The sequence below is a fragment of the Contarinia nasturtii genome, unplaced genomic scaffold (genome assembly GCF_009176525.2).
Source record: "Contarinia nasturtii isolate CC-2019 unplaced genomic scaffold, AAFC_CNas_1.1 Cnas_scaffold_533, whole genome shotgun sequence".
Classification (NCBI taxonomy): domain Eukaryota; kingdom Metazoa; phylum Arthropoda; class Insecta; order Diptera; family Cecidomyiidae; genus Contarinia; species Contarinia nasturtii.
The window spans coordinates 629,561-656,807 of NW_022197885.1; the positions used below are offsets into that span (position 1 = coordinate 629,561).

General features: G+C 34.2%; 3 protein-coding genes across 3 annotated transcripts in view; 1 reads left to right on the forward strand and 2 right to left on the reverse strand.

The window, feature by feature from the left end:
• The window catches only part of LOC116339678, a 2,217-nt gene extending 1,164 nt beyond the window's left edge, over positions 1-1,053 (forward strand). Inside the window, exons 3-5 of the mRNA XM_031765700.1 lie at positions 4-434; positions 530-541; positions 620-1,053. Of these exons, the coding sequence (XP_031621560.1) occupies positions 4-434; positions 530-541; positions 620-1,053 (877 nt within the window). The remainder of the gene's footprint in view (positions 1-3; positions 435-529; positions 542-619) is intronic.
• A 2,446-nt stretch (positions 1,054-3,499) lies between these two features.
• Positions 3,500-5,379, reverse strand: LOC116339627 (poly(U)-specific endoribonuclease homolog). The gene is made up of 5 exons (XM_031765621.1): positions 4,659-5,379; positions 4,442-4,577; positions 4,174-4,373; positions 3,859-4,097; positions 3,500-3,798 (listed from the first exon to the last, which is right to left on the reverse strand). The coding sequence occupies exons 1-5, from the start codon at positions 4,750-4,752 to the stop codon at positions 3,568-3,570; spliced, it is 900 nt and encodes a 299-aa protein (XP_031621481.1). The 5' UTR covers positions 4,753-5,379; the 3' UTR covers positions 3,500-3,567.
• Positions 5,380-7,486: 2,107 nt separating this feature from the next.
• LOC116339426 (GAS2-like protein pickled eggs) overlaps positions 7,487-27,247 on the reverse strand; it is an 85,150-nt gene continuing 65,389 nt past the window's right edge. Inside the window, exons 6-11 of the mRNA XM_031765287.1 lie at positions 16,159-16,266; positions 12,375-12,408; positions 12,076-12,229; positions 11,039-11,225; positions 9,864-10,248; positions 7,487-9,664 (exon numbers count right to left, since the gene is read on the reverse strand). Coding sequence (XP_031621147.1) covers positions 8,532-9,664; positions 9,864-10,248; positions 11,039-11,225; positions 12,076-12,229; positions 12,375-12,408; positions 16,159-16,266 — 2,001 coding nt within the window. The 3' untranslated portion in view covers positions 7,487-8,531. The remainder of the gene's footprint in view (positions 9,665-9,863; positions 10,249-11,038; positions 11,226-12,075; positions 12,230-12,374; positions 12,409-16,158; positions 16,267-27,247) is intronic.

Here is a 27,247-nt window from a genome sequence, read left to right on the forward strand (position 1 = left end):
CAGTTCAGATATTTTACCTTCGGCTGTGACAGATTCACCATCATTACAATTATTCTCAAGCGGAATCCCATTTGTAGAAATATCTTTAGATGGTCTGCCTTCTGTGAGAGTGACCTTGATATCAGTAATAATTTCATTTGCGGGAAGTATGCCTTTTACCATTCCATTTGAGGGGCATACATCCATACAAATATCTCTGGACGGCGATTATCCTTCATTGTTAGTTTCGTTGGAACATCTTCCTTGGGTGGAAGTGACGTGGGGTGGACATGAAACAGAAAGAGCATTTTTGGAAGGTCTACCGATAAATACTGAATCTTTGGAAAATATGGCGGGTGTAACGGAAGGTCTAGTAACTGAAATAGAACTTTTAGATGAGCAAGCGTCATTAGATGGACCCGAAGAAGCGCCAACAGACATTAAAATAGCAACAGGTAAATTTTTCTAAAGATTTTTTTTTTTTGAAAACCTCATCTTCTTTCAACCTATTTAACTAAAATCTATTGTTTTATATCTTCGTAAACTTTAGGGCTTTCGCAAGGTAAGAAAGATATGAATTTTACTAAAATGTATATCAAGCATAGAATTTAATTCATTGTATTTAATTTTTGAACGACAGAATTACTAATACGTTCTCCAGAACTGTTTCATGTTGTAATCAAATCCATCAAAACAATGCTCGAATCAACCATGAGCAGTTTCTCGAAAAAGAGTAAATTTATGCTCAGCGCTGTTTTCAAAAACATTTTAAATGTACAAAACAAAATAGTTCCACCAAAAAATAAGGTGTCACGGAAAGAGCTAGAGACGCAGGTCAAGTCTTTACGGAATCCAACGCTCTCAACTTTAATCAGTAAAATTCTAAAATTATTCAAAGTGAATAATAGCCCTGCTTTGCAATTACTTCCAACACGTGTTTCCAATGCGACAATTAAAACGAATGCTTTTACGAAACTCTTGCAAACACAATTGAAATCAGAGACGGTAAAATTTATTTCTATACTTGATGTTCTTGGCGATTATTTAGTTAATGCATATTCCGTCAGATTTTAATGATTTTCCAAAATTTTACAATTCATAAAATATATTCGACATGTATTTTATTTGGAATAAAAATGGCAACAATTCCGATATCTCAAGCTTTTTTTGTTTGATATACTATCTCTGGAACAAAATGGAGCTGGTTTGTAACTCTCTAATACACATAGCCTTAAAAAAAATCTCTTCATTTTATTTTCATTGTAAAAATGAGATCATTCTTTTTGAATTGTTGCGATGGAAAATGTCTCTTATTTTATTTTTAACCCAATTTTTTTGCTCCAACGATTCATTTCAAGAGTCTATATTTCGTCATTTGTTTTCCACAAATGTAAATTGTCATATCTCACGACAAATACGTGCAGTTTTGTTGACGTTACTTTGTCGTGCTTACAAGAATTAATGTTGAAACGTGAACGAAACATAAAATGTGCCAACACGTGCAACAAGTGGGCAAAAAAATGATATAAATATCGTATGATTTTGAAGCGACCGAATCAGTTGAATAGTGTGCAAAGTAGACAATAAGTCTAAAATGGAATACACGCTGGTAATTAAAATCGCATTTATTGTGATGATCGGTGTGGAAGCAACTCTAGCGGCTAGTGCAAAACCAGCATCCACTACTGCAAAACCAACCAGCGCGCCGCCAACTGATAAAACTAACGAAATATTCAGTGCTGTCAAAGATCTGCTCGATCAAGAACTAAAATATTTGTTTGATTTTCAAGAAAATTTTCTTCTAATATTTTTTCAATCAATTTTAAAACTCATCACAATCCTTGTTCCGGGCGATACAATATTAACAATCGATACGCTGAATCCATTGTTTGATTTAAAAAATCCACCATTTAAAGTTTTTGTAGCCGAACTATGCAAAGAGCTCAGTGTAGATGATAAATGTACACTTGTATTGGATTTGATTCCTAAAGCCATTGAAAATGCGCAAGTCAAATCCGATAAATTAAAAGCAGACACGACGGCTTCCTCAAACGGTGGTAGTATTAAATTTGAAGACTTCCTCAGTGACGTTGCATCCGCTTTGTCCAAAAATTCGGTTTGATTTAAAGTCATCTGACTTTTGTTTATTGAAAAATGTATTTGTTCAACACATCATATGAATCATTTCAAATAAATTGTTTTGTCCAATAATCGTATGTATATAATTGCTGGGTTAATAAAGAAAACTATGTCAGTTGAATTGTTAAATTGTTGTTGTTTTTTTTTCATTACAGAAAACTAGCCAAAATATCATTTGGTGGTAATTGGGAAATTGATTGGTTGATGGCAAAATTCTGTAGGGGGTTCCTGGAAAAATCCATGGGGGGTCCCTGACGATGTCAACAATTTGTGCGAAATGAGGATAAAATCGTTATTTTTTTTTGAAGTCACTTTTTTGGCGAAAATCCCTAGCAAATCGAAAGAATTTTCTCGGCCAAAAAAAGCGAAGAGCAAAAAAAAGGTCCTCATTTCCAAAATTGTTGAGGGTTCCTAAAAATATTTTAGGGGGGGTCATCCGACCCCTAGGAACCCTCGCCATCGCCTATGTTCATGATCGTTTATTTCGGCTTTAGTTTGCAATATTCGAGTCCAATTCAACAGCATCAAAATCGAACGATTTTCAGCGACTTTCGACGCTGGATGACCAATGTTAAAAGCAATGGTTCACAATGTTTTGACACGTTTTACCATGATGATCGACCTCAAAATCCATGGTTAATCATGTTTTGACAGTTTTTACCATGTTGAATGGTTTTAAATGATGTTAAAATCGCTTAAATCGTCAAAATTTTACATTTCAAACCAGTTACCGCGGTCCATTATGGTCGGCCATCACGGTTACCACGGTTTACCACGGTCCATTCTCACCTTTTGACAATAAAATGTGCAAAATTTAGGCAAAATATGGTAAAAATACGGTTTTTTGACCATAATGACCGTGTTAGACCACGATGGTCGACCATGATGGTGCCTATGTTCACCGCCCGGCCGAGACCTTTCCAACAGTACCACTTTTATCCGGATCGGTTGAGGCGTTTGGACGCAAACCCCGGACATACATACATACATACTTTCTGATTTATAGATATAGAAGAAAGAAGATAGAAGAAGAAGAAGAAGAAGAGAAAATAGAATAGATAATAAAGTTATGGATTGGAGATATCATATGTTATGCGTCGAAAAAATCAAAAAATTACATTTTTTTTCCATTTTTTATATTCTAAAAAATGTAGAGATACCATACCGTAATTTAAAAAAAAAAAATCAAATTTTACAGCCCTGTAAATATATATAAATCAAACTAAATCAGTATGTGTCAATTGATATGATAACGGACTTATTGTTCATTTGAAGAAGATAAACTCCAGTTACCGCATGTCCTAAAGAGGAGTCGTAGCATCCACGTAGCAATAAACTATTACGTCGCAGAATGCATCAATAATAAAGAATTTCCATGAACTGCAGTTATATTATTTTCATTCATATGTAGAATATTTTTTATTTGGACTTAAAAGTATCTTATCGCATTTAAAATTGTGGAAAAGCACTGCCAATCAAACGTTTACCGCGATAGAAAAACGGATACACTCTGATTACAATTTTCTTTCCGCCCAATGAGATTTCGCACCGTATTTTTTTCGCCTCATGACAAACTGTATACAAAGCCATTTCTAGTTCGGGTAGCGTACCAATAAACATTGTTGAAACCGGCTTACTCTCATTTTTGTAGCTCATGCGATATTTAATGATTTGTGCTTTCTGTAATTGAAAAAAGTTGAAAATTATTTAAAATAACTGCAAAATGATAAATTAATTTACATTTCCCAAATGAAGCGATTTCATGTATCCTTTGTAGTCCAAATATTGTCGGCTGTCTCTTTCTTCTTCGGCAAAATAAATCCAATTGTGCAAGCCAGAAATTTCATTGCCCTTAATTTCGTTCATAAAAACATGCTCAAATGCACAACTTCCAACCTTACCACCGCCTCTAGAATACAACGTGAACCAAAGGGTTTTCAGTAGATTTTTCTGACTCGCACGATCCGATCGTACAGAACCTTTGCAAATGAAAGTGAAATGATCAGAAACATAAAAAAAGACAAGCTTTTTAGTTATTTGAAATTAAATTGAAACCTTTCTGCTGAAGGTAGGTCATGGCCATCTTCATAACAGCTGTGTCTAAAACTTCGTCAATGAATTCATCCTCTTCTCTAAGCTCGGACGGTGTGACATTTTCAACGGTCATCGTATTTGCTTCATAATTATCCCAAAGAGCTCGCATTTTTACAATTGTCGCTATGCCAGACAATGATGCATTGCTTACAGTCAAAAGGCTGCATAAAATAATAATTATTAATTTGACTATCAAAACATCGACAGAAAAAAAATTGTGCTGTCATACGGTGCTGGTGCTTCGTCTGTTAGTGCCGAACTTGTGGTTCTTCCCTGAAGATTAACCTTAACTCGACTCAATATGTTCGGGGTGCTTGCATCAAATAAACGCTCAGATAGTTCTGAAATTTCATTGTCAACCGCATCTGAAACCGAAATTACGTTAATTTGAAATATGTATATCAATGTTTTGAGGATGGAAATTTCGAATAAATAATACGTCATACCCGCATTACACTGAATTATCAGAGTAAAAATAACTAAGCACAACAGTTTTAATTGCATCATTCTTCCAATTATGACATGCATTGATTTCAACATGTGTGATTTGGTCGATTACCACCTTCGCAATTAACAAATTATTATTATTTAATTGAAAAACTTAATTGAATAGTTCCAACTATAACTTGAGTTAAATGAACAAACTTTTTATTAAACTTGAAAAAAAAAACTTCAATGAGTGTCACTAAAATATTAGTTCCGACTTTAAGTTTTCATTTCACACAGTAAACTATTTTATGTAAGTCAGTAGCAACCAGTTTTGTTGTGAAATATTTGAACGACTGTTATCATGTACGTGGTAAAAAAATGTAGATTTGAAGTAAAAAATGTAGATGTAAAGTGCATGCGACCCCGACACTTGTTTAAGATAAATCGTTTCACAAATATCAAATGTCAAATTATTTCATATTCGCACTGGTGAGATAAACGTAAGCTGTGATAAGTTGTTCCGCTATTCAATGTGCGATATAAACTGTCCGTCACACACACAAAAAAAAACAACAACAACGTCGTTCGTATGAGATCCACTTACTATGAATTGAGTTAAATTCATTTGTTTATTTTCTCTTCTTCTTAAATCTATGACAGCAGATTTTTTATGACGATTAACGCACTTTGTGTGTATTGTACGTTCGTAGGTGTAAATATTAAATCAGCTGTTATGGCATTTACTCTAATACATTTCATTAACGCTATGGAATATAGTTTAAATGTCGATGAAATATCACAAACATGATTCTTAATTACACCTCTTTTTGTTGAGGGATTCTGTATAAAAATAGTATCTTGCAATGTCAAAGCAATCATTAGCCAGTTGTATTGTGGTTTCATTCAATCTGAAATAATCTTTTCAAGACAGAAAAACTATTCATATAAAAAAGAAACTTATAAATTGTTGTCACAATCTCTGAATTAATAACCGAACGTTTTTAGTTGAGACGCAACCCATTTTGATTAAGTATACGACTTTAACATTACTTAAATGCTCTGTGTGAATGCTTTGTTAACGAAAAGTATGTCTATGCGCCACCAGATGGCTAAAACCATTATTAAAAGAGGTATCGAGATTGAGTTTGAGTGTTTCAAGATTTTGGCTGCGGTTTTCTCAGAATTTTTTTTTTCACGTATAAAAACTTACGTTTTCATACTTACTGTATCATCAGCTGGATATTACTTGTCTAGTTATGTATTGTACAAGATTATAGTTCAAATTCGAATCATTAATGCTGAAAAATCTAAGTTCAGTTCAATGAAACACCATCAATGTTTGGTTGTGGTTAAATATGGTTCTTTTTTTATTCATGATCTATCAAAGTTTACATGAAATATATGTGTTTATTTCTCGGGATGAATTCCATCAATATAAATGTGTATTTTTTTCTGCTTATAAATAAAAACGTTAAATAAAGTGTATTTATTGAAAGTGAAACATAGTACAATTTGTTTCACACAATGAACTTAAGCTAAATGAAAAATGTTTTAAACATAAAAAAAATATTAAAGCAATTTTTGTCGAATTCGGTTCAATTCTATATGTTTTCAAAGTGCGAGGAATTCAGGAGATTTCTTACCTTTCTTTAATTAAATTTTTATATTCCGTATAAATTTCTATTGCACTGTCTTTCGAATTCGAAATTGGTCACTTCTTTCATTTTTTTTTCAGTCGTTTTGAATCAAAAATTGTGGATAAAAAAAGTTGCATCTGGCCTAGCCTACAAAAAAACACTAACAATATCTTAGTCTTTTCACTTAACATTCCGTTTTAATCAATAAACATTTCTCGTAATTCTACGCGTGATCCTCCATAAAAAATGCTATAGACTCTTTCAACTAAACAAAAATGTGAAACAGAGACTGATAGAAGGCCCCATCCCATTTTGTTAACAGTTAACAAAATTATTAATTCTTCTTCTTTTTTATTATTTAATTTAGATTCGAAGCAGTATGCAAACCAAAAAAAAAACTTGAAATTAATATAGCTTTCAATTGATTCAGCCTAACTAATTTGCATATTTTTGTTTAAAAAAAACTTTAGCACCAATTTGATTTCAAGCAATAAACATTGTCATTCTTTGATCATGCTCATATTCTAGTGTGCCCTTTCCACTACGTTCATCGTCGTTTTGCAAAAACCTCCAATCATATTACATTTTTTTTATTGCCTCGATAATTGTTGAAAAAATAAATTCAATATACACATTTAACGGTTGTAAATCATGTTGAAACTCTTTAAATCAATATTTATGGATGTAAATGTAATGAAAATGATTTCATTCTTGTATTTGAATGAAAAATAAAACCGTGTAATCTTTTATGTTCGTAATAAACATGTTGGTTTTTCAGTTCCCAAGAAGTCCGAAATGACGGTAGTCAGGTTAATCTCCCGTCGATTGTGGTCCGCGTATGTGTGTATATGTCCAAAATGCGTCAATAGCCAGATTACATAAACATACAATATATGTCAATTGGAGAAAATGGTAAGAGAAAAAAAAGTGAGAAGCTCCATCGAGTAATAAATGAACATGTTTCACATAAAATACAGAAACGAATTGCATGATAGAGCAAATGATATGTGAATTGAAACAAAGAAGAAGAATAAAATGAAGAAACACACTTACACCGCAGGCATGCTGCGGAATCGATAAAAGATCTATGTGATCTGGCTGCATCGTGAACTCGGTGTACAACAAAACAAGTGTACTTTACCTTTGCACTCTGCATCTGAATTGATAACATAAACACATACACACACAAGCGAAAAAAGCCCATCATGTTTACTGCTATATTAACGATGTAATTGTATTATATAACTTTATGGAACAAAATTTTATTTTTTTTATTATTAGTTGACTACCGTCGAGATATTCTCAATGTGGCTTTTTTTGTTTTTATTTTAGAGGAAAGGCTCGATATAGGCTCTTCATTTCTATTATTTTCTACATACATGTAGTTTGTGACATACAAAAGTCTAGCGTATTTTAAAACGTAAAAGTTTTTAAACAATGGCTCTTTCACCATTCGATCTATAGATTGACGATTACGTGTGTTTTGGTTGAAAAGAGTGCATAAATATATATAGTTTTTTTTTCGCGTTTATTATATTTCGCTTTGATCAAAAGTCAAATTTTCATAGACACTAATACCTAATTGCAATTTCTACAAAAATATGTTTGAATTCCTTTCATTCTATCTCATCTATATGCTTCAATGAGAGACTATAAAAAACTTATGCGTGAAATATATTTTGTTTTTAGTATGAATTCTATTCTCTAAATAAAAAAAAAAAAATGATAGAAAAAGAACGAAGGAGAAAAAAGTGAATAAGATGTGTTTGGAAGGCTATAGGGTTCAAATGTTGCGTAATGAGTATTGTTTTTTTTTTTCGATTGTTGTTTTCAAATAAAAACTGTCTTTTTTATTGCTTGCTTTTTTAGTTAGTTCCATCTAACCAATGTGAATATTTCAAGCGAGACTATTGATTTTATTAATATTATCATAGCTTCTTGTATGTAAAGAACATACGAACAAATTAAAAATAATAATTTAAAAAAAAAACGACAACTAAAAATGAATAAATGGTCAATATAAATTCTCGATAAAGCTTCAATGAAAGCATAATTGCCATCAAAGCAATTTTCAAATGGGGAAAATATTTCCAGTAGTTTGTTTTTTTATATGTTTAAATAAAAAATAAATCGTACCATAGACGATTAAATCAAACGAAGAAACTCTTAAAACACTAAGAAAGTATAAAACAAAAGATGCAATCCAATTAAAAATGAACGTAAATTGAATAAAACTTAAAAGTGACTTAAACGTCAATAAAGCTCTGTATTTTGTCGAATTGGTGCGGGAATGCGTGAAACACCGCGATCACGTCTATTCGATACATGAATGTCACCTTTACCATATGCAGTACTGTCGCACGACGAGGCAGCCGAACTTCGTTTCGAATGTGCTTTATTTGGTGCACAGCAATTACTTGCACGATCCAATGAACCATTCGAGTTCACCCAAGCCGTGGTAAAATCTTCGAATTCGTCTTTATTTTTAACCGGTGATGGTGTTGCTGTCGAACGACTTCGATTCGATGATCCACTTGATTTACTGCCGGTTTTATTTACCGTATACTTACTTAGCAGTAATTTCATTTTTTCCAACATTTGTGTATCGTTCTTCGCACTTTCGGCCGCCTCAAGGATTTGCTGAGCAAGCGGCGATGTGGATTGTTTTACCGGCGATGTATTTGTCGATTTCACAATGCGACGACCATTTTGATCGTATTGACAACGTGAAATGCGACTTTCTGAATTTCGTTGGAACGGTGTTGTTCCTTTTTGACTTAAATTCGATGTACTACCGCTATTTTTATTTGATAGCGGTGTAAATGATTCCGTACCAACGGTTGGACGTTTTTTTGTTGTACTTACTGAACGTCCATTCCATGTACCGATGTTATTATCCTTTTTCGGTGATGTTGTGGCCACTTTATCCGTGGTCATTGCATTCAATTCAATGTTTGGCGATGATGATTTTCGAACTGAACGATATACGGGCATTTTTCGTGATAATATTGGTAATCCTGTATTTGTTGCATTATCACTGTTGATCGAACAACTGTCAATGCTCTTGCGGCGCGTCATTGGCGAACGTGGAATTTTGCTAAATGTCTTTTTCGTTAAACTATCACTATATAAATCATCAGAAAAGCCAGTTTTCCGTAATCCAGTTGTGTTGGATACATCAACGGTGATTTCATCATCTGTTATAAAAACGCCAGCTTCTTCAAATGGCTTTGGGTCTACGGTTTCTTCTGTGGTCAATGTTGCATCTGGTATATCCACTGGACTCGATTCAATTGTTTCAATCAAATCGGCCGCTGTACCTTTCGAGCTTAGTTCATCGGTTGGTGAACATTGTGAATCGCTTGAGGTTTGATCGATGAGACGCACTGCCGAAGGAAGAGAAAAAAAATCACCAAGACAAATATTACAATAGATACATTGACATTTGATGGAATCAATTCCATGGATAAATCTACTTGTAATTTTTGAGTTCAAACACTTATAGTAATAAATTAAAATGAAACCAACGAATAAAAGTAAAATTGATCAAAGGAAAAAAAACATCATTTTTGGATTAAAACGTACCACTAGTTTTCGCGTCATCTATTTTACCATCTTCAAGCGATGTTTGGCTATGCAATGATGCCCGTTTCGATTGATTATTATTGGCCTGTTGAATAAGACCTAAGCTTCGATATCCTTCGTCACTGATTTCACTTCCGTTGTCGCTAATATTTTCAAATTTACCGCCGCTATCAGTTGTTCCATTTGCGCCGCCATTGGTTTCGCTCAATTTCGTTGTTTCAGCTTCTGTGGTGGTGTTGGTCGTGTTTGTAGTGGTAGCTGTTGTACCAGCATTTGAATCGAACGATGTTTGTTTTTTGCTTTTTAGATCGCCCAATCGACGTGGACTTGGCGACATTGAACGTCGTTGCACGTTTGGTGATGCCAACAATATCTTTTCCGTTGACTAAAATTGGAAAATAAACCATAAAATTAATGTGCTATGCATTAAAAACGGAGTGAAAAAATCAATTAGTTTGCCATGACGATATTAGATCTATGGATTGATTAAAACCAAGGCGCTCTAAATGTAAATCCAATCGGGTAATCGATTATTGCGCATGATTGCAAAGTAAGTGTAATACTTGTTTTGTAATCAAACCGGGTGTTAATTGATGGACACTTATCAATCGAGCCAACCGATCAATTTTAATAAAGAGCAAAAGAAAAGAAGAAAAAAGCGCAATCAACCTCATGTACAAGCATCGAGTGCAAATTACAAATGAGATACGCGTGTATGATAAGTGCGGTGAATGCAAGTAACGTTAATTCATTCACGCTTTTATTCTTGTTAATCACTTCTATTATAATCTGTGTGCATTAAAACAATTTATTTGACTTCATAATTGTAATCAACAAAACGAGTGCATTTTTTCTTCTTCTTCTCTTTTCCTCTTTCTCTCTGTCTCTCTATCTCGATTTTGAAAGGCGTTTCTGATGTTTGTCAGTGTGCATTAATATTCCAAAGAACACGATTGTCGCACATTAAAACCATGTGCGATTGATGTTGTTGTTAATTGCAAAACGTAATAAAGAATTGTTTATGATGAGAAATTTAATTGGTTTGTTTTGCTCGTTGGCGATCAAACTAACAATCACATTGTATAGCATTTGCCATAAATAAGCGCTAAACGTGATGTCGATGAAAATGGAAATATGGAACAAATAGTGGCAAAGTAAAAAAAAAAATTGACTACCTGTAACTGTTCAGTAGTTAAAGTTGTGTTCTTCGGTTGATTTGGTGTTGGGCTTCGGCTTCGATTTCGACCGGCCGATTGGCCAGACTGTGGCGAGAGTGAATTTAAATTGGCTGTAACCGGTGATGTTGCATTATTCGATGATCCCGAATTACCATTCAATGCTTTGCGAGCCGATGGTGGCGACCTATTTTACGATAAAGATGAACGGAGAAAACAGACAGTTAATATAAATGAAACATGTAATTTCAAATCATTTCAGCTCAAGTTGTTTGTACAATGTCCATGTCAGACAACATACGCACACGGACATAAAAATAGAATTTCCGCAAAGTAAAAAACAAGAGTCATTACTGTTCACGGTGGCTATAAATTACAAAGAATTTTTCAACGTTTTTTCTCCACTTTGTTGAGTGGCGTTAATGTTTTATGCTTGAAGTCAAAACATTGACAGTTTCGCTTAGTCGCATAAAGAACAGAATCAGTGTCTGTTCGTGTGCCAAGCCATATATATATTTTTTCAGTCATTTGAAACATAAAAGCAACAGTGAAACGTTAACTATTTGCACTGAATAAAAAAAACCATCGACAGACACTCTGCAAATGGCTGTAATTCTGTTCACGATCATGTTTAACATTGTATTCCATTAACCATTTTGGGCTGAAAGATGTCGATTGCCGGTAGTAGTTGTACAAATTCATAAATGCCGTTGCATCGGAGCTGCTGTTGCATTTTTTCACTCTTTCTATTTCATCTTTGATTTTATCGACAGCGTTTTTTTTGTCTATTCCAAGCAACTCAGTTATAATGTGCAAATTGCGATTGTGATCGCAAAATATCGTGTATTTGAACATCATGATCAAGCGTTAACACCAAAAATAAACGTGTAACACTCAAAACGGTTTTTTTTCTCTGAAGAAATAGTCAATTCATTATATGACTAATCGATCGATAAATCGATTATGTTTCGTAACAAATTTTCAATTCGGGTGCTATGGGCAATTTGCTGAAATGATTTTGAAAACGGGTTTCTTACCTCTCGAAGAACACTTGAGCCTTGTGCAATTCAATGCCGTTAGTTGCCTGATTCGTACGCGTTATGATACGAGCTGCAACAGATGTTCGATGCTGAGCACGGCATCGACATGGATCGTGTTTGTCCAAATAATGTGATAAAGTATCCCATCCACCTGAGCAATTTGAAATGACAAGTTATAATTAGAATAATGAATAAAGTTCAAGCCTTTCAAGTTCACACAAATTATAAAAAAAAATTAGCACATCTAATGAAAAAAAAATGTTTAAAGAAGCGAACATTTCGTAAATATTACTTACCACCAACGCGAACCATAACATGAGATCGTAAAATCTGAAGAAAAAAACAAACAAAAAAGTTATTGTAAATGGAAACGGAATAAAATCCAAATGACAAAAAAGTGATGCGCTAAAGAATCCAGAATGTTGTTCCATAAAGTGATAAATCAAATGCGAAGTGTTATTCTAGGCGCCACATTGACGAGACAATATGTGATGCTACAATATTCTTTTATTGCGCTCAAATAAACCTAACAACTACAAAACGATGTTGCTGTGTAAGGCGATCCCTTCGATTGCGGTTTTCTCCCAACAGACATATGATCCAATGATCATCTACGAATCGCGTCGAAGATGTCATGATCAACTATGATTCGAAAATTGATCTTGTAGAGTTGCATATTTTTCTTATCATTTTGCTGCCGATCAAATGCAGCAAATGTGAAATATTGTCTCCAGCACAAAGATTTCCGATAGAGCAGTGAATTAATGAGTGCTATTACAAAATCAATGAATTCTTTGTGTTTATTTACCTTTTTTTGTTCAAAAGGTTAATACTGCATTTCAATATTTAGCCTCTTTTTGTTTGCTATCTATTTTCGCTTTCACGAAATGAAATCGGAAATTTTGTATGTGCGCGTTCAATGAAAAGTGTTTGCACACCGCGACAACGCCATTGAGGTATTTTAATTAAAAGTCGTGATTACCTTAAACAACGGCAGTGATAGTGTCTCTATTTTTTTTTAACGGAATTCGATGCATTTCGCATGAATTTTTCTTTTATTTTCTTGGTATTTCTTTGGTTTGTGTTCGTCTTAGTTTTCTTTGGCGCTAAAAATATCATTGCAAATCTAATTAGTGTAGAAGTCTAGTAAAGCGGCGCGCATATTTTCCATTGTTTCACGCGTGATTGTGGTGCATTTGGAAATCGACATTTCGTAATGTGTATCCCAAAAAAGAAGGAAACATAGACGATTTTTTCGACATCGATGCCACTGAATTCTTATAAATCACATTTAATTAACACGATTGGCGAGCCAACGATTCAATTTAATTCGATTTTCAAACGAAACCTCGTGCAAATTGCTCAAGATCATGTAAAAACGACCGATTTTTGTAGCAATCGGCAGCCTGGTGACTGTGAATTCGTCGTTGTTAGGCGCACGGTGATGGTGTCGTACGATAAACGCAAAACAGTTACTAAAAACATGTGGCTTTTGAACTGCATGCAAGTTGCTACAACTAAACCGCCGTCGTATTTCATTTGCCGATTTTGAATCATTTAATCACTCTTTTTTTTTACTAAATTGAGCGGTAAAACGAACATTCGTCGTCGTTGGATAATCCAAGTTGGATTTTGTTTTTCTGTTTTTCACTCCTTGTACGTTCGATTGCTAATGAAGACATAAAAGCCAATGAAAAATTCACTGATTTACAGGAAAAAGTAAATAAAAACGGCACACTATGATTTTCTCTATTTTTTTTTGTTACGATTGAACAAATTGATTTCAGAAAACTCAACACCAACACCAGCGATCGAAAAAAATATATATTGAATAAACATTTGAGACAACTAAACACAAACACCAAACAAACGTTTTTTCCATTTTTGAATCAAAACAAACGGCAAATGGAGCGAAAAAAAGAACCATTCCGGTAAATCAGTCACTGTTGGGCAATTCAAAAGCAAAACCAAATGTAAGAATATCGAATTCAGTTTCAGATTGAATGCAAGTTCTGCGGTGCGATGAGATGTAGAAACGGAATTGGTTGGCATTTTTTTATGTGTGAGACGTATTTAGAAAAAACCGAGTCTATTTATAAATATGCACATATTTAGAAAAATACAATGTTTTACGTCTTCAGAATTTACACGATGTCCGTCGTTTGGAATTATACTGCAAACAGTTTATGAACTCTGTGTTGTTGTTGTTTATTTTCTCTCTGAAATTCTCTACAACATGACCAATTTCGAAAGACGGAAAAATTCGGAATCAAGAAGAATTTCAATTATTTCATGCCGTTTTGAATGGCGTACGCATATGTTGAGAATTTCAAAGCAAATTCATTATGCAACAAAATTGACTGTTCTGAGCACTGGTACCGTCTACTCTGTGTTTGATGTGAAAAATCTCGATAGTAATTGCTTTAAACGGACTTTCACAGGCGAAAAAAAGAAACACAAGAATAGTCGGCACACATGAAAAGTATACGTACTACATTGCGTTCACAATTCCAAAAAAAAATGTCGTCTCAGTTGAGAGAAGAGGAGAAAAACAACAACTGTAATCAAGCAACTGCACAAAATTTGCATGCTAAATTGGTTATTCGGCATTTTGTTGTCGTTCGCGCATTTGCATTTACATCGATGTTAAACATAGCATTTGTTTTGTTTTCGGTGCGATAGACGGGCTGATCGGCCACATGTTGAGTGACGGAACAAGCAGCACCAAAAACAATTAACATGAACAACGATCAACAATCAATTATTATCAATCAGCATTAACCACACGTTGTTTAACGGATCTTTTGGTCTCTTGGGCGAAAGCCCAATGATCGCTCATCATTTCTTCATTCAGTGGTAAATAAAAAATAATAATAAAACGGCACGTATCGATCATGATCGGTGCTTAAGGTTTTCAATTCATTGTTATTATTATACATTATTTGCGGTAATCCGTCTACCGTTCAAGTCGACGGTGCTGTTCATCGGTGGCCAGTTCATCGTGTGTCGATCGCTTGTGCTTCATGATGACGGTCTGTTTACAGAAACGCGATCGCATCACAAACGAATATGCTCAAATTAAATTCAATTTAAAAGCTACACTCCGACTATTTACCATTCACACTAGTTACGCTAATGTTGACTGCAGAGGAAAAAACTGTCGAACACAGTTTGTTTGAATTGCGCATCGGAGCGCACGGTTAACAGATAAGTCAAAGATAGGTATGTTTTTTTTTTCAATATCGGTTTTTATTTTGAAGCTTCTGCTTTAATCACTCGATATGGCAAATGCTAAAGCGTAAACGATACAAATTATAGTACAGCCAGAAGTGAAGATAACATGTTTTAGATATTCAATAACAAATCGTTGTTTTAGTTTCAATTTTCCATATGAAAGATAAAAAAAACGACAAATTGCTATTTACGGTGAGGCGTAAAACAGTCGACATCGAAGTGTATTCTTCACATATGCACCTAATCGATGCCAAATTGCAACATATTCAATTTATGATAGGCATATCCCATTTGATGATAATGCATTTTAATTTGTATCATTTTGAAAATGAAATGCGCATTGCTGGCAAATTGATTTCTGTTGCACGCGGTCAAATGCCGGAATAATTATGTGTGATGCATTATTTATCGCGTAAATCGTACTAATTTTCGTATTTCACGTGCCATGAAAGTGGGCGCCGTCACCGTTGCATACACACAGTAGATTTTAGTGCCATAATTCATGATCGTTTATCAGTGAATGTTGTTTTTACCGCTCTCGAATTAAATTTCTCGCTCAGCTCTATAGGGAGGTCTTTTGAACTCAAGCGGAGAATTTCGTTTTCAGTTTTTTAGTCGCTTTTCTAGCTGAACATCCTTTTCACGAAAACATTGCCAGTATATGCATATTTTTTTGCCATAAATTTTGAATCAACTTGTAATTTTAATTGGAAACCAGCCGTCGAGATCATATCACTTGAAGCGACTAAATTCAAAATTATATTGCGGATGCTATCATGCATCGTAAAAATAAGAACAAGTTTTCATCAAAGTTAGAAGATTATTTAAAATTCAAGAAGAACTTACACGAACAAAAATCAGCACTTTTGTATCGCCAATACGATATTTTCCCTCCGATACACGAACCATTGGAAACTGTGATGGGCACGTACATTTCTCTACCAAATCACGGACCTGAAAATGAAAAAAAAAAAAGCGAAACGTAAGAAATTTCAATATGAAATCAGTATTTTAATGACTATTTGAGGAATTAAAATTGGAAAAATAGAGAGAGAAGGGGGGAGAAAAAAAATGTCGTAAAAATATTTTCACCAATAAAAATCAATTTATGACCTGATACTACAAACTGGTAGAACAAACAAACCAAACTCTTTTTGAATTGAAATACTTTGTCGATTTTTCTCTCTTTCCCCTTTGATCAGCATGATATAATTTTTATGTTTAGACAATAAAATTTACTTGAAATCATAATAATGCGGGGGAGTTTTCACAAAATTTATGCGCTAACAAATTACGACTACTGAAAATACGGAAAAAAACGATGTCACCATATAATGACCGATGCAAGACAGTTTGCATCATATTTAGCCGTAGTCGTAGTCTTAGCGATTTCACTACAAAATGTGATGCCGCCAAAATAGGAATTTGTGAATAAAAAATAACTGCGCAATAAAATGAAATGAAGGTGTTTGAAAACACTGTATACGCGAGATTCACACCTGTGTAAATTATTTGTTTGATAATAAACAAAATTGCCGGTTCCATCAAAAAAATAAAAAAATAAATTGGCGGCGACAAAACTAGAAAGTGAAAAAAGTGGCAATTCAATCATTACCGCTAAAATCAAATACCGATCAATTTAACCGAACACACAAGATTGATCAATTAACGAGCGAGGCTTATTTGAAGTTTTTTTTTTTTTTGAAACAACCGTTCGAGCATAAATTTTTTTCTGTGTAGTTTTGATCAAAGGCATAAATTTTCTTAAATACTCATTCAAACGCATTAAAAAAAACAAACAAAACTTTTTTACGATCATTTTCTATCTCGTTTCGTTCCCGCTGCTAAATACTGTCATGCAAATCATTGTACAAGGTCATAAAATACCATCTCCCTATGGTCATTTATTTCGATCTTTGGACATCTCAAGTTAATTTTCAGTTTTCTATTTACGACACAAAATGGCATGGTGGCTTTGCATTGGGATTAGATAATTGGATTGGTCCATCGATCATCTTTGTTGATCAGAAGAGAAAAAGACACTCTTACTCACACACACTGTGCATATTTGACTGCATACCTTTGGTTTTAATTTAATTGTGGCGACGATGAAGCCACGTTTCGATTAATTTCACGCAAATTTATGATGAATGACTCAAATAATCGGATTTTGATGCAGCCAATATGATATAATAATAAAGTGTGCCCTTTTTTCCACGATGTAAAACGTTGGATGACATAAGCAGTGTCTAGCAATGTACCTACAATTGGTTTTCATTTCAACTATGAAATGTGGTTTTAATTGTGACCTAAACAAACAGCCGAATAAATTGAAAGTTTGCATACACGTACGGGCTACAAACTCGTTGGAAACAGGAAAAAAGGGGAGAAATGAAACATAATAATAATAGTCGATGTCGTAAATCAAACGATATATATATTTATACTTTTTATCGGCTAACACACAAATCCAAGGAATTTTATTGCAATGTAAAATCAATGTGTGACAAAGTTTTTACGACATTTTTTCATGGATTGGCAATTTATAAAAACATAATTAGAATAGACAGCTGGAATGCAGTCAAAAGAGTCAATGGCATAAAGACGCGCACGCGCCCAGCATGTACTGAACATGTTATATGTAATGTTAGCTCTCTGTAATTCGAATTGTGCGCACATACCAACAGTGAAACAAGCCAAACATAATTTCCAAAGTTGTCATTATTGCATATAAATATGTAACTGTCATTTAAAGCGAATTTTCGATTTTATTTCCTTTATTGCCAGTGAAATGTATCATTGGCGGTGCGATCGTGCAATGATATATAACTCAGGTATTTTGAACAGATTGAGGAAATTTTTTTATTGAATTATGAACTGAAACCGGTGCAATGCGGTGACAACTTTTCATTTGATTTCGCTGAATACAAAGAAACGAATCAAACAAGAAAAAATTAAGATATGTCGTCTAGAGGCTTGCGACACATTCATAACCGATACTACAATTTTCTATCGCGTCAATTAAAATGAAAAGTTCATTTTATTTCGAACACGTACACACTTAATTCCAATGTGTGCCATACAGTTATTTGGGTAAAAGAAAAGTTGACCGGTTTATACGATGGGATAATTCATTTTCTTCAAAAAGATTTTGATTTATTTTGAATTTGTTGCACCAACAAATTATTAGCAATAATCTCTGTATTAGAGAGAGAGTAGAGACAGATTTTATAAGTGGATAACCATCCACATACATTCACCCGAATGCCTATTTAGAAAGAAGTTTTTCTGAATGCCTGAAAAAGAGATAAAATCTATCTCATAGTTATAGTGTATCGTGAATGATGTCCGATCTTATAAAATTTAAAAAAGTTAAACGATAACCATTTATATGGCCGAACTTCTTGTCTCATTAACGAACTAATTAAATACGATTGACTTTCTTTGTCGATCTTAAGTTGAAATATTTTTTTGGAGGCTCTTTAGAGTTCCAATGAAAACAAAACATGTCAAAAAACCAAAAAAGAAATATCTTTTGAATACCCACTCAAATTCAAAACATTGGAAATCAAAACATTTCAAATCGTACAATGTTTCGAAGAAAATCGATTCAAACTCTTCCATATTCACTAATTCAACTGAATTTCGTCGAATGAGCAGTCGTCCAACGGAATAGGTTTAATGATATTCTTTTTTTTCATCCAATTTCTCATTTTGATTGATCGGTCAATAATTAGCGTTCTTTGATGAGTTTTTGAGGTGACCAGAGCAGATTCGCTGTCAAATAGACATGTCATTTTGAATGGAATTGAATAATGTCACAGTCCAATGAATAAAATGTGTCGATTTAATCAACGAAATAGCTTCCATGCCGTACACATCATTTGACTTTTAAATCAAAAATAGGCGTAAAGGTGATTCCAACGACAGCGACCCACGAAAAATCAAAACGCATTAAATTCGAATATTGTTGACCACCATCTCTCGTATATGCGGTAATATTAAAACTCTCTTGTATATTGCATAACATTCAAATGAAAAACGACGACGAGAGTCAAGCGTGTCTTAAGTCACGACACAAGTACACAACACGCACACATTTTTTGTAGTCTATTCTCCAGCCCATTTCGAGACACAATTTTTCCAATTTCGTTATTGATCAATTGCGTTGATTTATTGAATGTGTGTGTGTTATATCAAAAGAAATCGATTTTATTGTTAGATAGCGGCGTATTGTCATATTGCCCATTGAATTAATTGTCAACGGTGCCAAAAGATCATTCAACACCATAAAACACTATTCGGTTACGAAATATGTTAAATTCCAAAATCGCAAAAAAAAAGAACATGGAAAATATTCGAGATTTGTATGGAATGTGTAGAAAGAAACGTCCATAAATTAACCGATTAACCGTGTTGATTCATAGAGTATAATTGAATATTCAATAACAATATAACATTTGAAATGGATGATTTATGTTGCTCCCTGACCGAAATGAGACCAATTGATAAATTCTTGTAGTTGCATGCACACCGGTTTTGAACACGATTATTCTCTTAATCTCAAATGCAAATGTATGTGTATTTCAATTTTGATAAAGTAATCAGATGACGCGGCGTGAGCTGCAAACCAAGCAACCATTGTGCTAAATTTCAGTATAACTTTGGCAATACCTCTCGCTCTTGCTCTCTCTCTCACCCGGTGTGTGCGGAATCGAATAATTCAAATTCGTCTTGTATTGTACGGATTAAATAGAGATAATTCATATGCGCTCGTGCGTCCATTTGCGAATTCAAGACATACCTCTCGATGATAAATTGCTAATAAAAGAGAATTTATTGGCGTACAAAAAATATATGATAATCTCAAACTGCATCACATAAAAAAAGAAGAAAAGATCACCGGTTGCTCAGGCCAAATGTGTAAATGAATTGTATATACATTTTTCTTAATGCGTTTGCGCGATGAGCGCATACTCCACTGGAGCTTATCGTGAAATAAATTTTACTAATCGCAATGCACACAGCACTGCCGCACATGTCAATTTATTACGTTTTTTGTGTATTTTATATTCTATGGGCGTGCAATGCTAGTGCGAATTACAGAAAAAGTACCGAAAAATTTAAAATATTGCATATTTAATGTGCAATACACAAGCCTCTTTTTCTCTCTCTCTCTATCTCTCTTTCTCGACGCAATAATTTGGTATGATTAATTTTATTGGGTTTTATTCATGATTTAACACGCATAAAAGCAGTTAGGTAATAAAACATGCGATTGCAATATTTCATATGAAGAATCATCGTTCATGTCGCCCAAACAATATCCAAACGTTTTTCTCGCTCAAAATCAAAAAAACAACCAAAGTCAATTGAAGATATATTCTTGCATCCGTCATTCTGTTTACTGTACTAAAGAACTCGTTTATGTGCGATTTAAGTTTGTGTAATGAAATGGCATTCTGATCGCACTTGTTGGCGTGATAATTGCAATTGGCAAATAATTTAATCAACACATGCGCTTATTTCATATTCACGACTTTTCCACTATAATTCATTCTGTTCATTTCTCATCTGCCATCGTGGTCGTCGTTCTTACGACGAATCCACCTTATGCTCGTTTTTCAATGCTGTCGTAATAAACAGCGTGCACACAATCTGCAGCTTATGTTGTGTACAAATTTTATTATTATTATTATTTTTTTAATAAAACAAACGGTATTTATGATTGAACCTGTTTTGTTCGTTGAGTATGTTTTCTGTTGAGCAGAAGAAAAAAAGAAGAAGATGAAAACAAAAAATTTGACGAGTGCAACTCTGGTGTGTGCTCTGATATTTTAATACAAGGAAAAAATCATAAATCACATGGATTCGTTCTTTGGCATGCGTTCGAAAGCGCGTTGAATCTGTGGTGTACTTGTTAATTTACTGACTTTCGTCTATTTCTGTGTGCATAGCGAAATAAAAACCCATCACGACGATAAAATTTCACATTTTAATTCGTGAGATATACCGCAAGCAGCCTCTTGAAATTGGCTTCGATGCGATAGAAACAGAGGAAAAAGCTGTTGTAATGTGCGCACAATGTATATGCTTACACTACATTCATATCGTACATCATTTTCGATTTGAAATTCAAATCATTATAATTTGCATCGTGTCAGATTGGTGTTTTGCTGTGCTGTCTATCGGATATGTTGTGTGTGTGTGTTTTTTTTTGCTTCTTTTACTTTTCTATTCTGGTTTTTTGTTTGATATTTTCGATGTGTTGAACGGTCACCATGATGAATGCAGCACAACCGCGTCATTCGCGCAATGATGAATGGTTGAAATGTGCAGCCCGAACAACCGAAAACAAATTACTTGAGGCACATCATTTTCGATAGCAACGCGCGAAGTGCACACTTTTCAAACCAGTGAAAACATGTTTGAAGAGATTGTACACGGAACGCATATTTGGGCGTCCAATTGCTGCATAAATCTCCACAGAGTTGCTCTAAATCAATCAAACAAATACAAGATTTTCTTAGAAAGCGAACGGCTTATCCTGATTTGGTGCCTACATTAAAACCATTAGTTGGGCGCACAGTTTTTTTTTTTGAAAGACACTTTTTCTTGGCGACGAACCCTTCGAAATTCTCGAAAATTGTCAATCGACGTGACGTGCGTTTATTGGATTGGCATGCTTGTGCACAACAATGACTTTATTATCATCACAGCAACACAGCATAATACACACAATCGATTGAGAAGAATTCATTTTGTTTTACCATTTTGGGCATTCAATTTCAATTGCTGCTTTACATTCCTAATTGAATTGGATTTCCGTATTTGTTTACGTTTGTTTCAATGACACTGCATTTCAGCATGCAAAGCCATAAGAGAAAAAAAATGTTTCTATTGTAAACAGGATGAGTAAAATTGATTCAGAATTGGGAAGAAAAATCGTAGTGCATGCAAATTTTTTTTTATGATGTTCCACTTAAAATTTGAAATGCACGAATCAAATGGCGAGATCAACATTTGCAAATGCAACACACGAGCCACACACAAATCTAATTTAATTTGAATATTATTTTCATTTCGATTGAAAACATTATTATTCATTCTAAATCGTCTATTCTATCTATATGCATTCGCATATGGAAATTTTCTTTCTGCACGAAAACAATTGTCTTCCAAACCAAAATGGTATAAAATATCGTTTTGTCGTAAAAGGAAACAAAGCCAAGCGAATCCATTGAATTTGAACAAATGTTCGAAATATTGCTGCTTCAATCAGTTCATCGTTGTCTTAATAAAGCAATAAATTTAATGAGTTTATATTGACTCAATTGACTGCTGTTGCTCATATCAACCAAATTGAAATGGTTTGGTTTCACAATACCATTTTGAGGATACAAACAAAAATGCATCGATTGAACAATGTGTCTTTGCATTAATTCGGTGGCAATTTTCAATGTATTTAATAAATATGACCTGTTGATAAAGTCTTCGAAAATGTCAAAAGAATAGTGATGCTAGAAAAGAAAGTGAAATAAGAAGGCGCGTACAAAATGGTGTAGAAAATTTCTGTTGAATTTAGCGAAACAACGCAATCAACACCGAAAAATCTGTAGCCATGCACATTGTGTGCATTATGTGTGTGCGCGCACATGCTAAATGGTTGACACCGTATAGTAAACTCTCTGAAAACTGTGAGCACCGAAGCAAAAGTGAATACTACAGAAGAAAAAAATGCGCCTTAAACAGTAAACGGTGAAAATTGAAGATCATCGCTGATATTGTCGTCGGCTCGATGTATGCGAGCGTATATTTTTGTGGTGAAAGTTAACACATTGCATTTTGTTCTCTGTGTGTGCAACCCATCCATTCTTTGTTTCGGCATTGTAATCGCTGCTCTTTTTTTTCTCTTCACTCTTCGTGTTTTTTTTTTCAATTTCATTATCTTGCAATGGGACGATTTCCTTTTGGAGTTTTTCGCGCGCCGAAAAGGTTTTTGTCGCACGGTTTGAACCTTTTGCAATTGTGTACAGCGAACACGCGCCTTTGCTTTCTTTTTAGAGATGATGGAGTGGAAAACGACACGAAAAAAGTAACAAATAAATGAAAAACATCAACGGCAAAACAATGGAAATGTTCAATTTGCATGGTTAGCATCAATTAACGATGCTGACAATCGATTTTCGCCAATTCGCAGTTAGAATGAGTTAATATGCCATTTTCGGCGGAGAAAAAAAAGAAATTGAGCTAAATTAGCGCATGTCATCTCCACACAACAAGCCATTTATTTTCTTAATTTATAATCGTATTGTTCGTTTGAATTTTATTAAACCAAATAAAAGTGCAATTCGCAAAATGATGACTTGATTGCGGGCGGGGAGGGATATTTCCATTAGTTGACGGATTAAAGCGATAGTCTAAGCGCCAGCCCAATATTAATTCAAATGGATCTTATGACTTGAAATATTATGGATTTTTTCTTCTTTTTTTGTTTGTTCAAGCGAGAAAGTTTTTTATGAAATGAATTTGTGTTACAAATCTCCCGAAAAAGTCAATATGCTGAAAGAACAATAGGAGCATTACATTTCTACGTAAATTATTTGACTAATCAAGATAATTGAGGAAAGCGAGATAGAGAAATTGTTGTTGTTGCATTTTTTCATTTTTCATTCTCTGTGATTAGACAGAATTGGCAACAGTAGATCATGAGAATTTGCATAAAGCTTAACGGGACAATGAAGATGCTAGAGAACCAGAAAAAAAACCATAACGGACATCGCATTGTTGTAAAGCTCGATGATGAAATGAAAAGTCACGTTTGTCCTACGGCATCGAAGCGAAAACAATGAACTAATAAAATTACTCGCTGCGCACCACATCATATGCAAAAGTTAGTCGCGAACCGATGAACTCTCTTCGAGAGTAAAAAAACATGCTAATTTTCCATAGACAAATGAGAAACACCCGCTCAAAATGAAAGAAATGTTCCGTCAAATGAAAAATACAACCGAGCAAAAAAGTGCATATGCATTATTTTTTTCCAAGCAAATTGGTGAGCCCTACATTCGGTACAAATTGGCGGTTTCGACCTTTTAATCACGATGTGCAGTTGCAAAATAGAAATCTGTCACAATTGCCTAGTAATTTATTGAATTAAATGGACGCGAATGCCGCTAACAAAGACCCCGACGCGTCGTCGACACATTGTGAGAACGAAACGAAGCAAACAACGAAAAATTGACGAGAAATATTTTTGATAAACGAAGAAAGTTCACACGTTTTGAACGCTTGAGCATATTGTTCGTAAAATGAAAATCTTGTATTGATTAAAAGCAATTGAGACGTGATGCGAGCGCTCAAGCGCACACAAAAGCCGATTTTGAAATTAATTTTTCATTAGATAAGCATTTTCGATTTGTGAAATAGCCACGTTTGCAAAAAAAATAGCGGACAAGTGGAAGACAGGGAAGCCGTAACATCGAAAATAAAATGGCTAAAAGCGACACATTTATATATTGGGCACAATTTATGTGGTTGACCCTTTTTTGCGTTTGTTTGATGTACACTTTCCGTTCTAATAAGACACAGTCTATGAAATAAGCTCGACCCGAAAACGAATCGTCGCGCATTTTATTTATTGCCTTCGCGCAAAACGCCACAAGATTTATTCCCATGACCAATGTACATACTACTGCATACATTCAAGCAACATCGTAAATGGCACGACAAACCGCAAATATTCCGCTTTTCCATTTCATTATGCATTTCAATTTCAACCGAAAAATGATAATCAGTTCACCTCATCGACTGCATTGGGTCATTGGATTTGCTGCATTTGCAATGCATCGGCAAAAGACAACGTTCTCTCGCTATTGTACTGTGACTCATTCGTTGTTTCGATGCTTCTGAGATGCATTTTCACTTGGCCATTGATAAAATAGTCGAATTGAGCGGCCACAAACTAAAAATATATTCGTAAAAATTATTAAACGACTAACCCAGAATGTTTCGTTACAGCTGACTTGATATATACACTATGCCCTACGCGCATCAATGAACGTGCTCGTCGTTGTTGACGATCTGATTTGAGCACAACAACATTACTAAACAACGGTCAAATCTCCATAAAATACGGTATTTAATTCATTTTGAATGCAAAACGAACGAAAAAAAAAACAAACAAAAACAAAATTATAAAACATTGCTACCGTTGCGATATTTTCGTTTATATCTTAGCATCATGCCGCAACTTAAAAATAAATAAAATATTGAAGGCAGACAAAGGGGAAACAGAGACTGTTGTACGGGCGTGGAATTCATTCGATGTTATAAACAACGACCGCAAATCAGCAACACAAACATAAAATAGCAAACAAAAGAGCAATGTTTAACAACTAAATTAGCGTTATCTCGTGTGATCATCAAAAATATGTGCACTTTTTTGTGGCCAATTTTTTTTTCGTTCGGTGGCCTTTTTTTCTGTACGTGAGAAATAAAACAAAAGAAAACGAAACACATACATAAAAAAGGACTTTGTGTTGAGAACAAAACAAATGGGTGTATTCACTTATATGTTGATGAAACAGAACGAAGAAAAAGCAAATAATGTGTTACGCGTATTTAATTGCACACTCATCAACATTTTGTTGTTTTTTCGAAGTAATTTTTATGTATTTTTGTCACGATCACCAAACCGTGAAATGCATTTTCATGAAAAGAGTGCAATTTTTATTTGTATATATGCCAAATTGCTCTCAAAAACCTGGGTGGTAATGATGTGTTCAAACAGATCCGCAAAATTCAGCTAGATATACTTAATTAACATGATTCAATATTGTGTGGCACACGTGAGAATGCAATAATAACAACTGTTTTATGTTCCACTGAAGGCGGATGAACGGATTTAATGAAAAAAAATGTTGTGTCTGTTTTGTTTTTGCAATTTTTCCATATATATTTTACGATTCTCAACTGAAAATTTTCATATAATCTCAACGTATAGGCCATTTAAACAGTAAATTCATCGTCACAAATTATCATTAAAATGATTTTTACGTTGGCATCAAGTAAATAAAAACAAAAAAAAAATTGAGGTGGAATGGTACGCTTCGTCTGTTTCACAATGATAAAAATGCATATGACTAGAAAATTGTGTTAATGCCGCCAACGGTGATGATGATGCCGAAAGACGTCTAATCATGTTTGCCAGCTGACAAACGGTTGTTTCTTTAAATTGACTGCGTTCGTTGAAGAAAATTAAGCACTTAAGAATGCCCCATTCGCACGATGAAAAATGGAAAGTAATAGCATTAATTTGTTCTTCGTTATAAAATATGGTTGAATCAGTCAAAATTCTCCGATTAAAATGAAGAAATTTCATTTGACCAGAAGCTATATGAAAATCGAAGAAGAAATGAAAAAAAAAATTGCCGCTGACTATCATTTTTTTTTTATTTACATTATGTTTCAATAAAAAAAATCCATATGAAACTGGGAGTGTAAAACTGTAAAGCATATCGCGCGAAAGAGAAACAAAAAAAAAACACGACCAAAGAATGTGTAATGGAAAGTGAATTTTCGAATCGCAATAGAATGATGTGTGATAGATAAATGTGATGAATCTTGAAAGCGACATCGAAAACTAGCTACCTCGTTGATGGTCAGAAGAAACTTTCTCACATGGAACGAAAAATACGATAAAAAGAAATAATAGTTTTTTTTTCGTTTCGTTTTATTGCGTCGCAGCTATTCGGAGCTGTGCCTAAGCACACCAAAACGGTGCTTGGTGCAAGAAAGAATTCAGCGCATAGAGTTGCATTGCATTTGTATGGATTCATTTGCATGTCCTCCATTTAAACAACATTGTCACAATGCCGGGCCATTGTTCTTGAATGTTCATCGATGCTGCTATTTTTCCATTTCGGTTCATTTC

Excerpts from the sequence above, each read along its gene's own strand:
- LOC116339627 (XM_031765621.1), bottom strand. The coding sequence starts at position 4,752 with ATGTTGAAATCAATGCATGTCATAATTGGAAGAATGATGCAATTAAAA. Across the intron at positions 4,578-4,658 it reads GATAATTCAGTGTAATGCGG|ATGCGGTTGACAATGAAATT; the intron begins GTATGACGTATT and ends TTTCGGTTTCAG. Across the intron at positions 4,098-4,173 it reads GACCTACCTTCAGCAGAAAG|GTTCTGTACGATCGGATCGT; the intron begins GTTTCAATTTAA and ends TCATTTGCAAAG.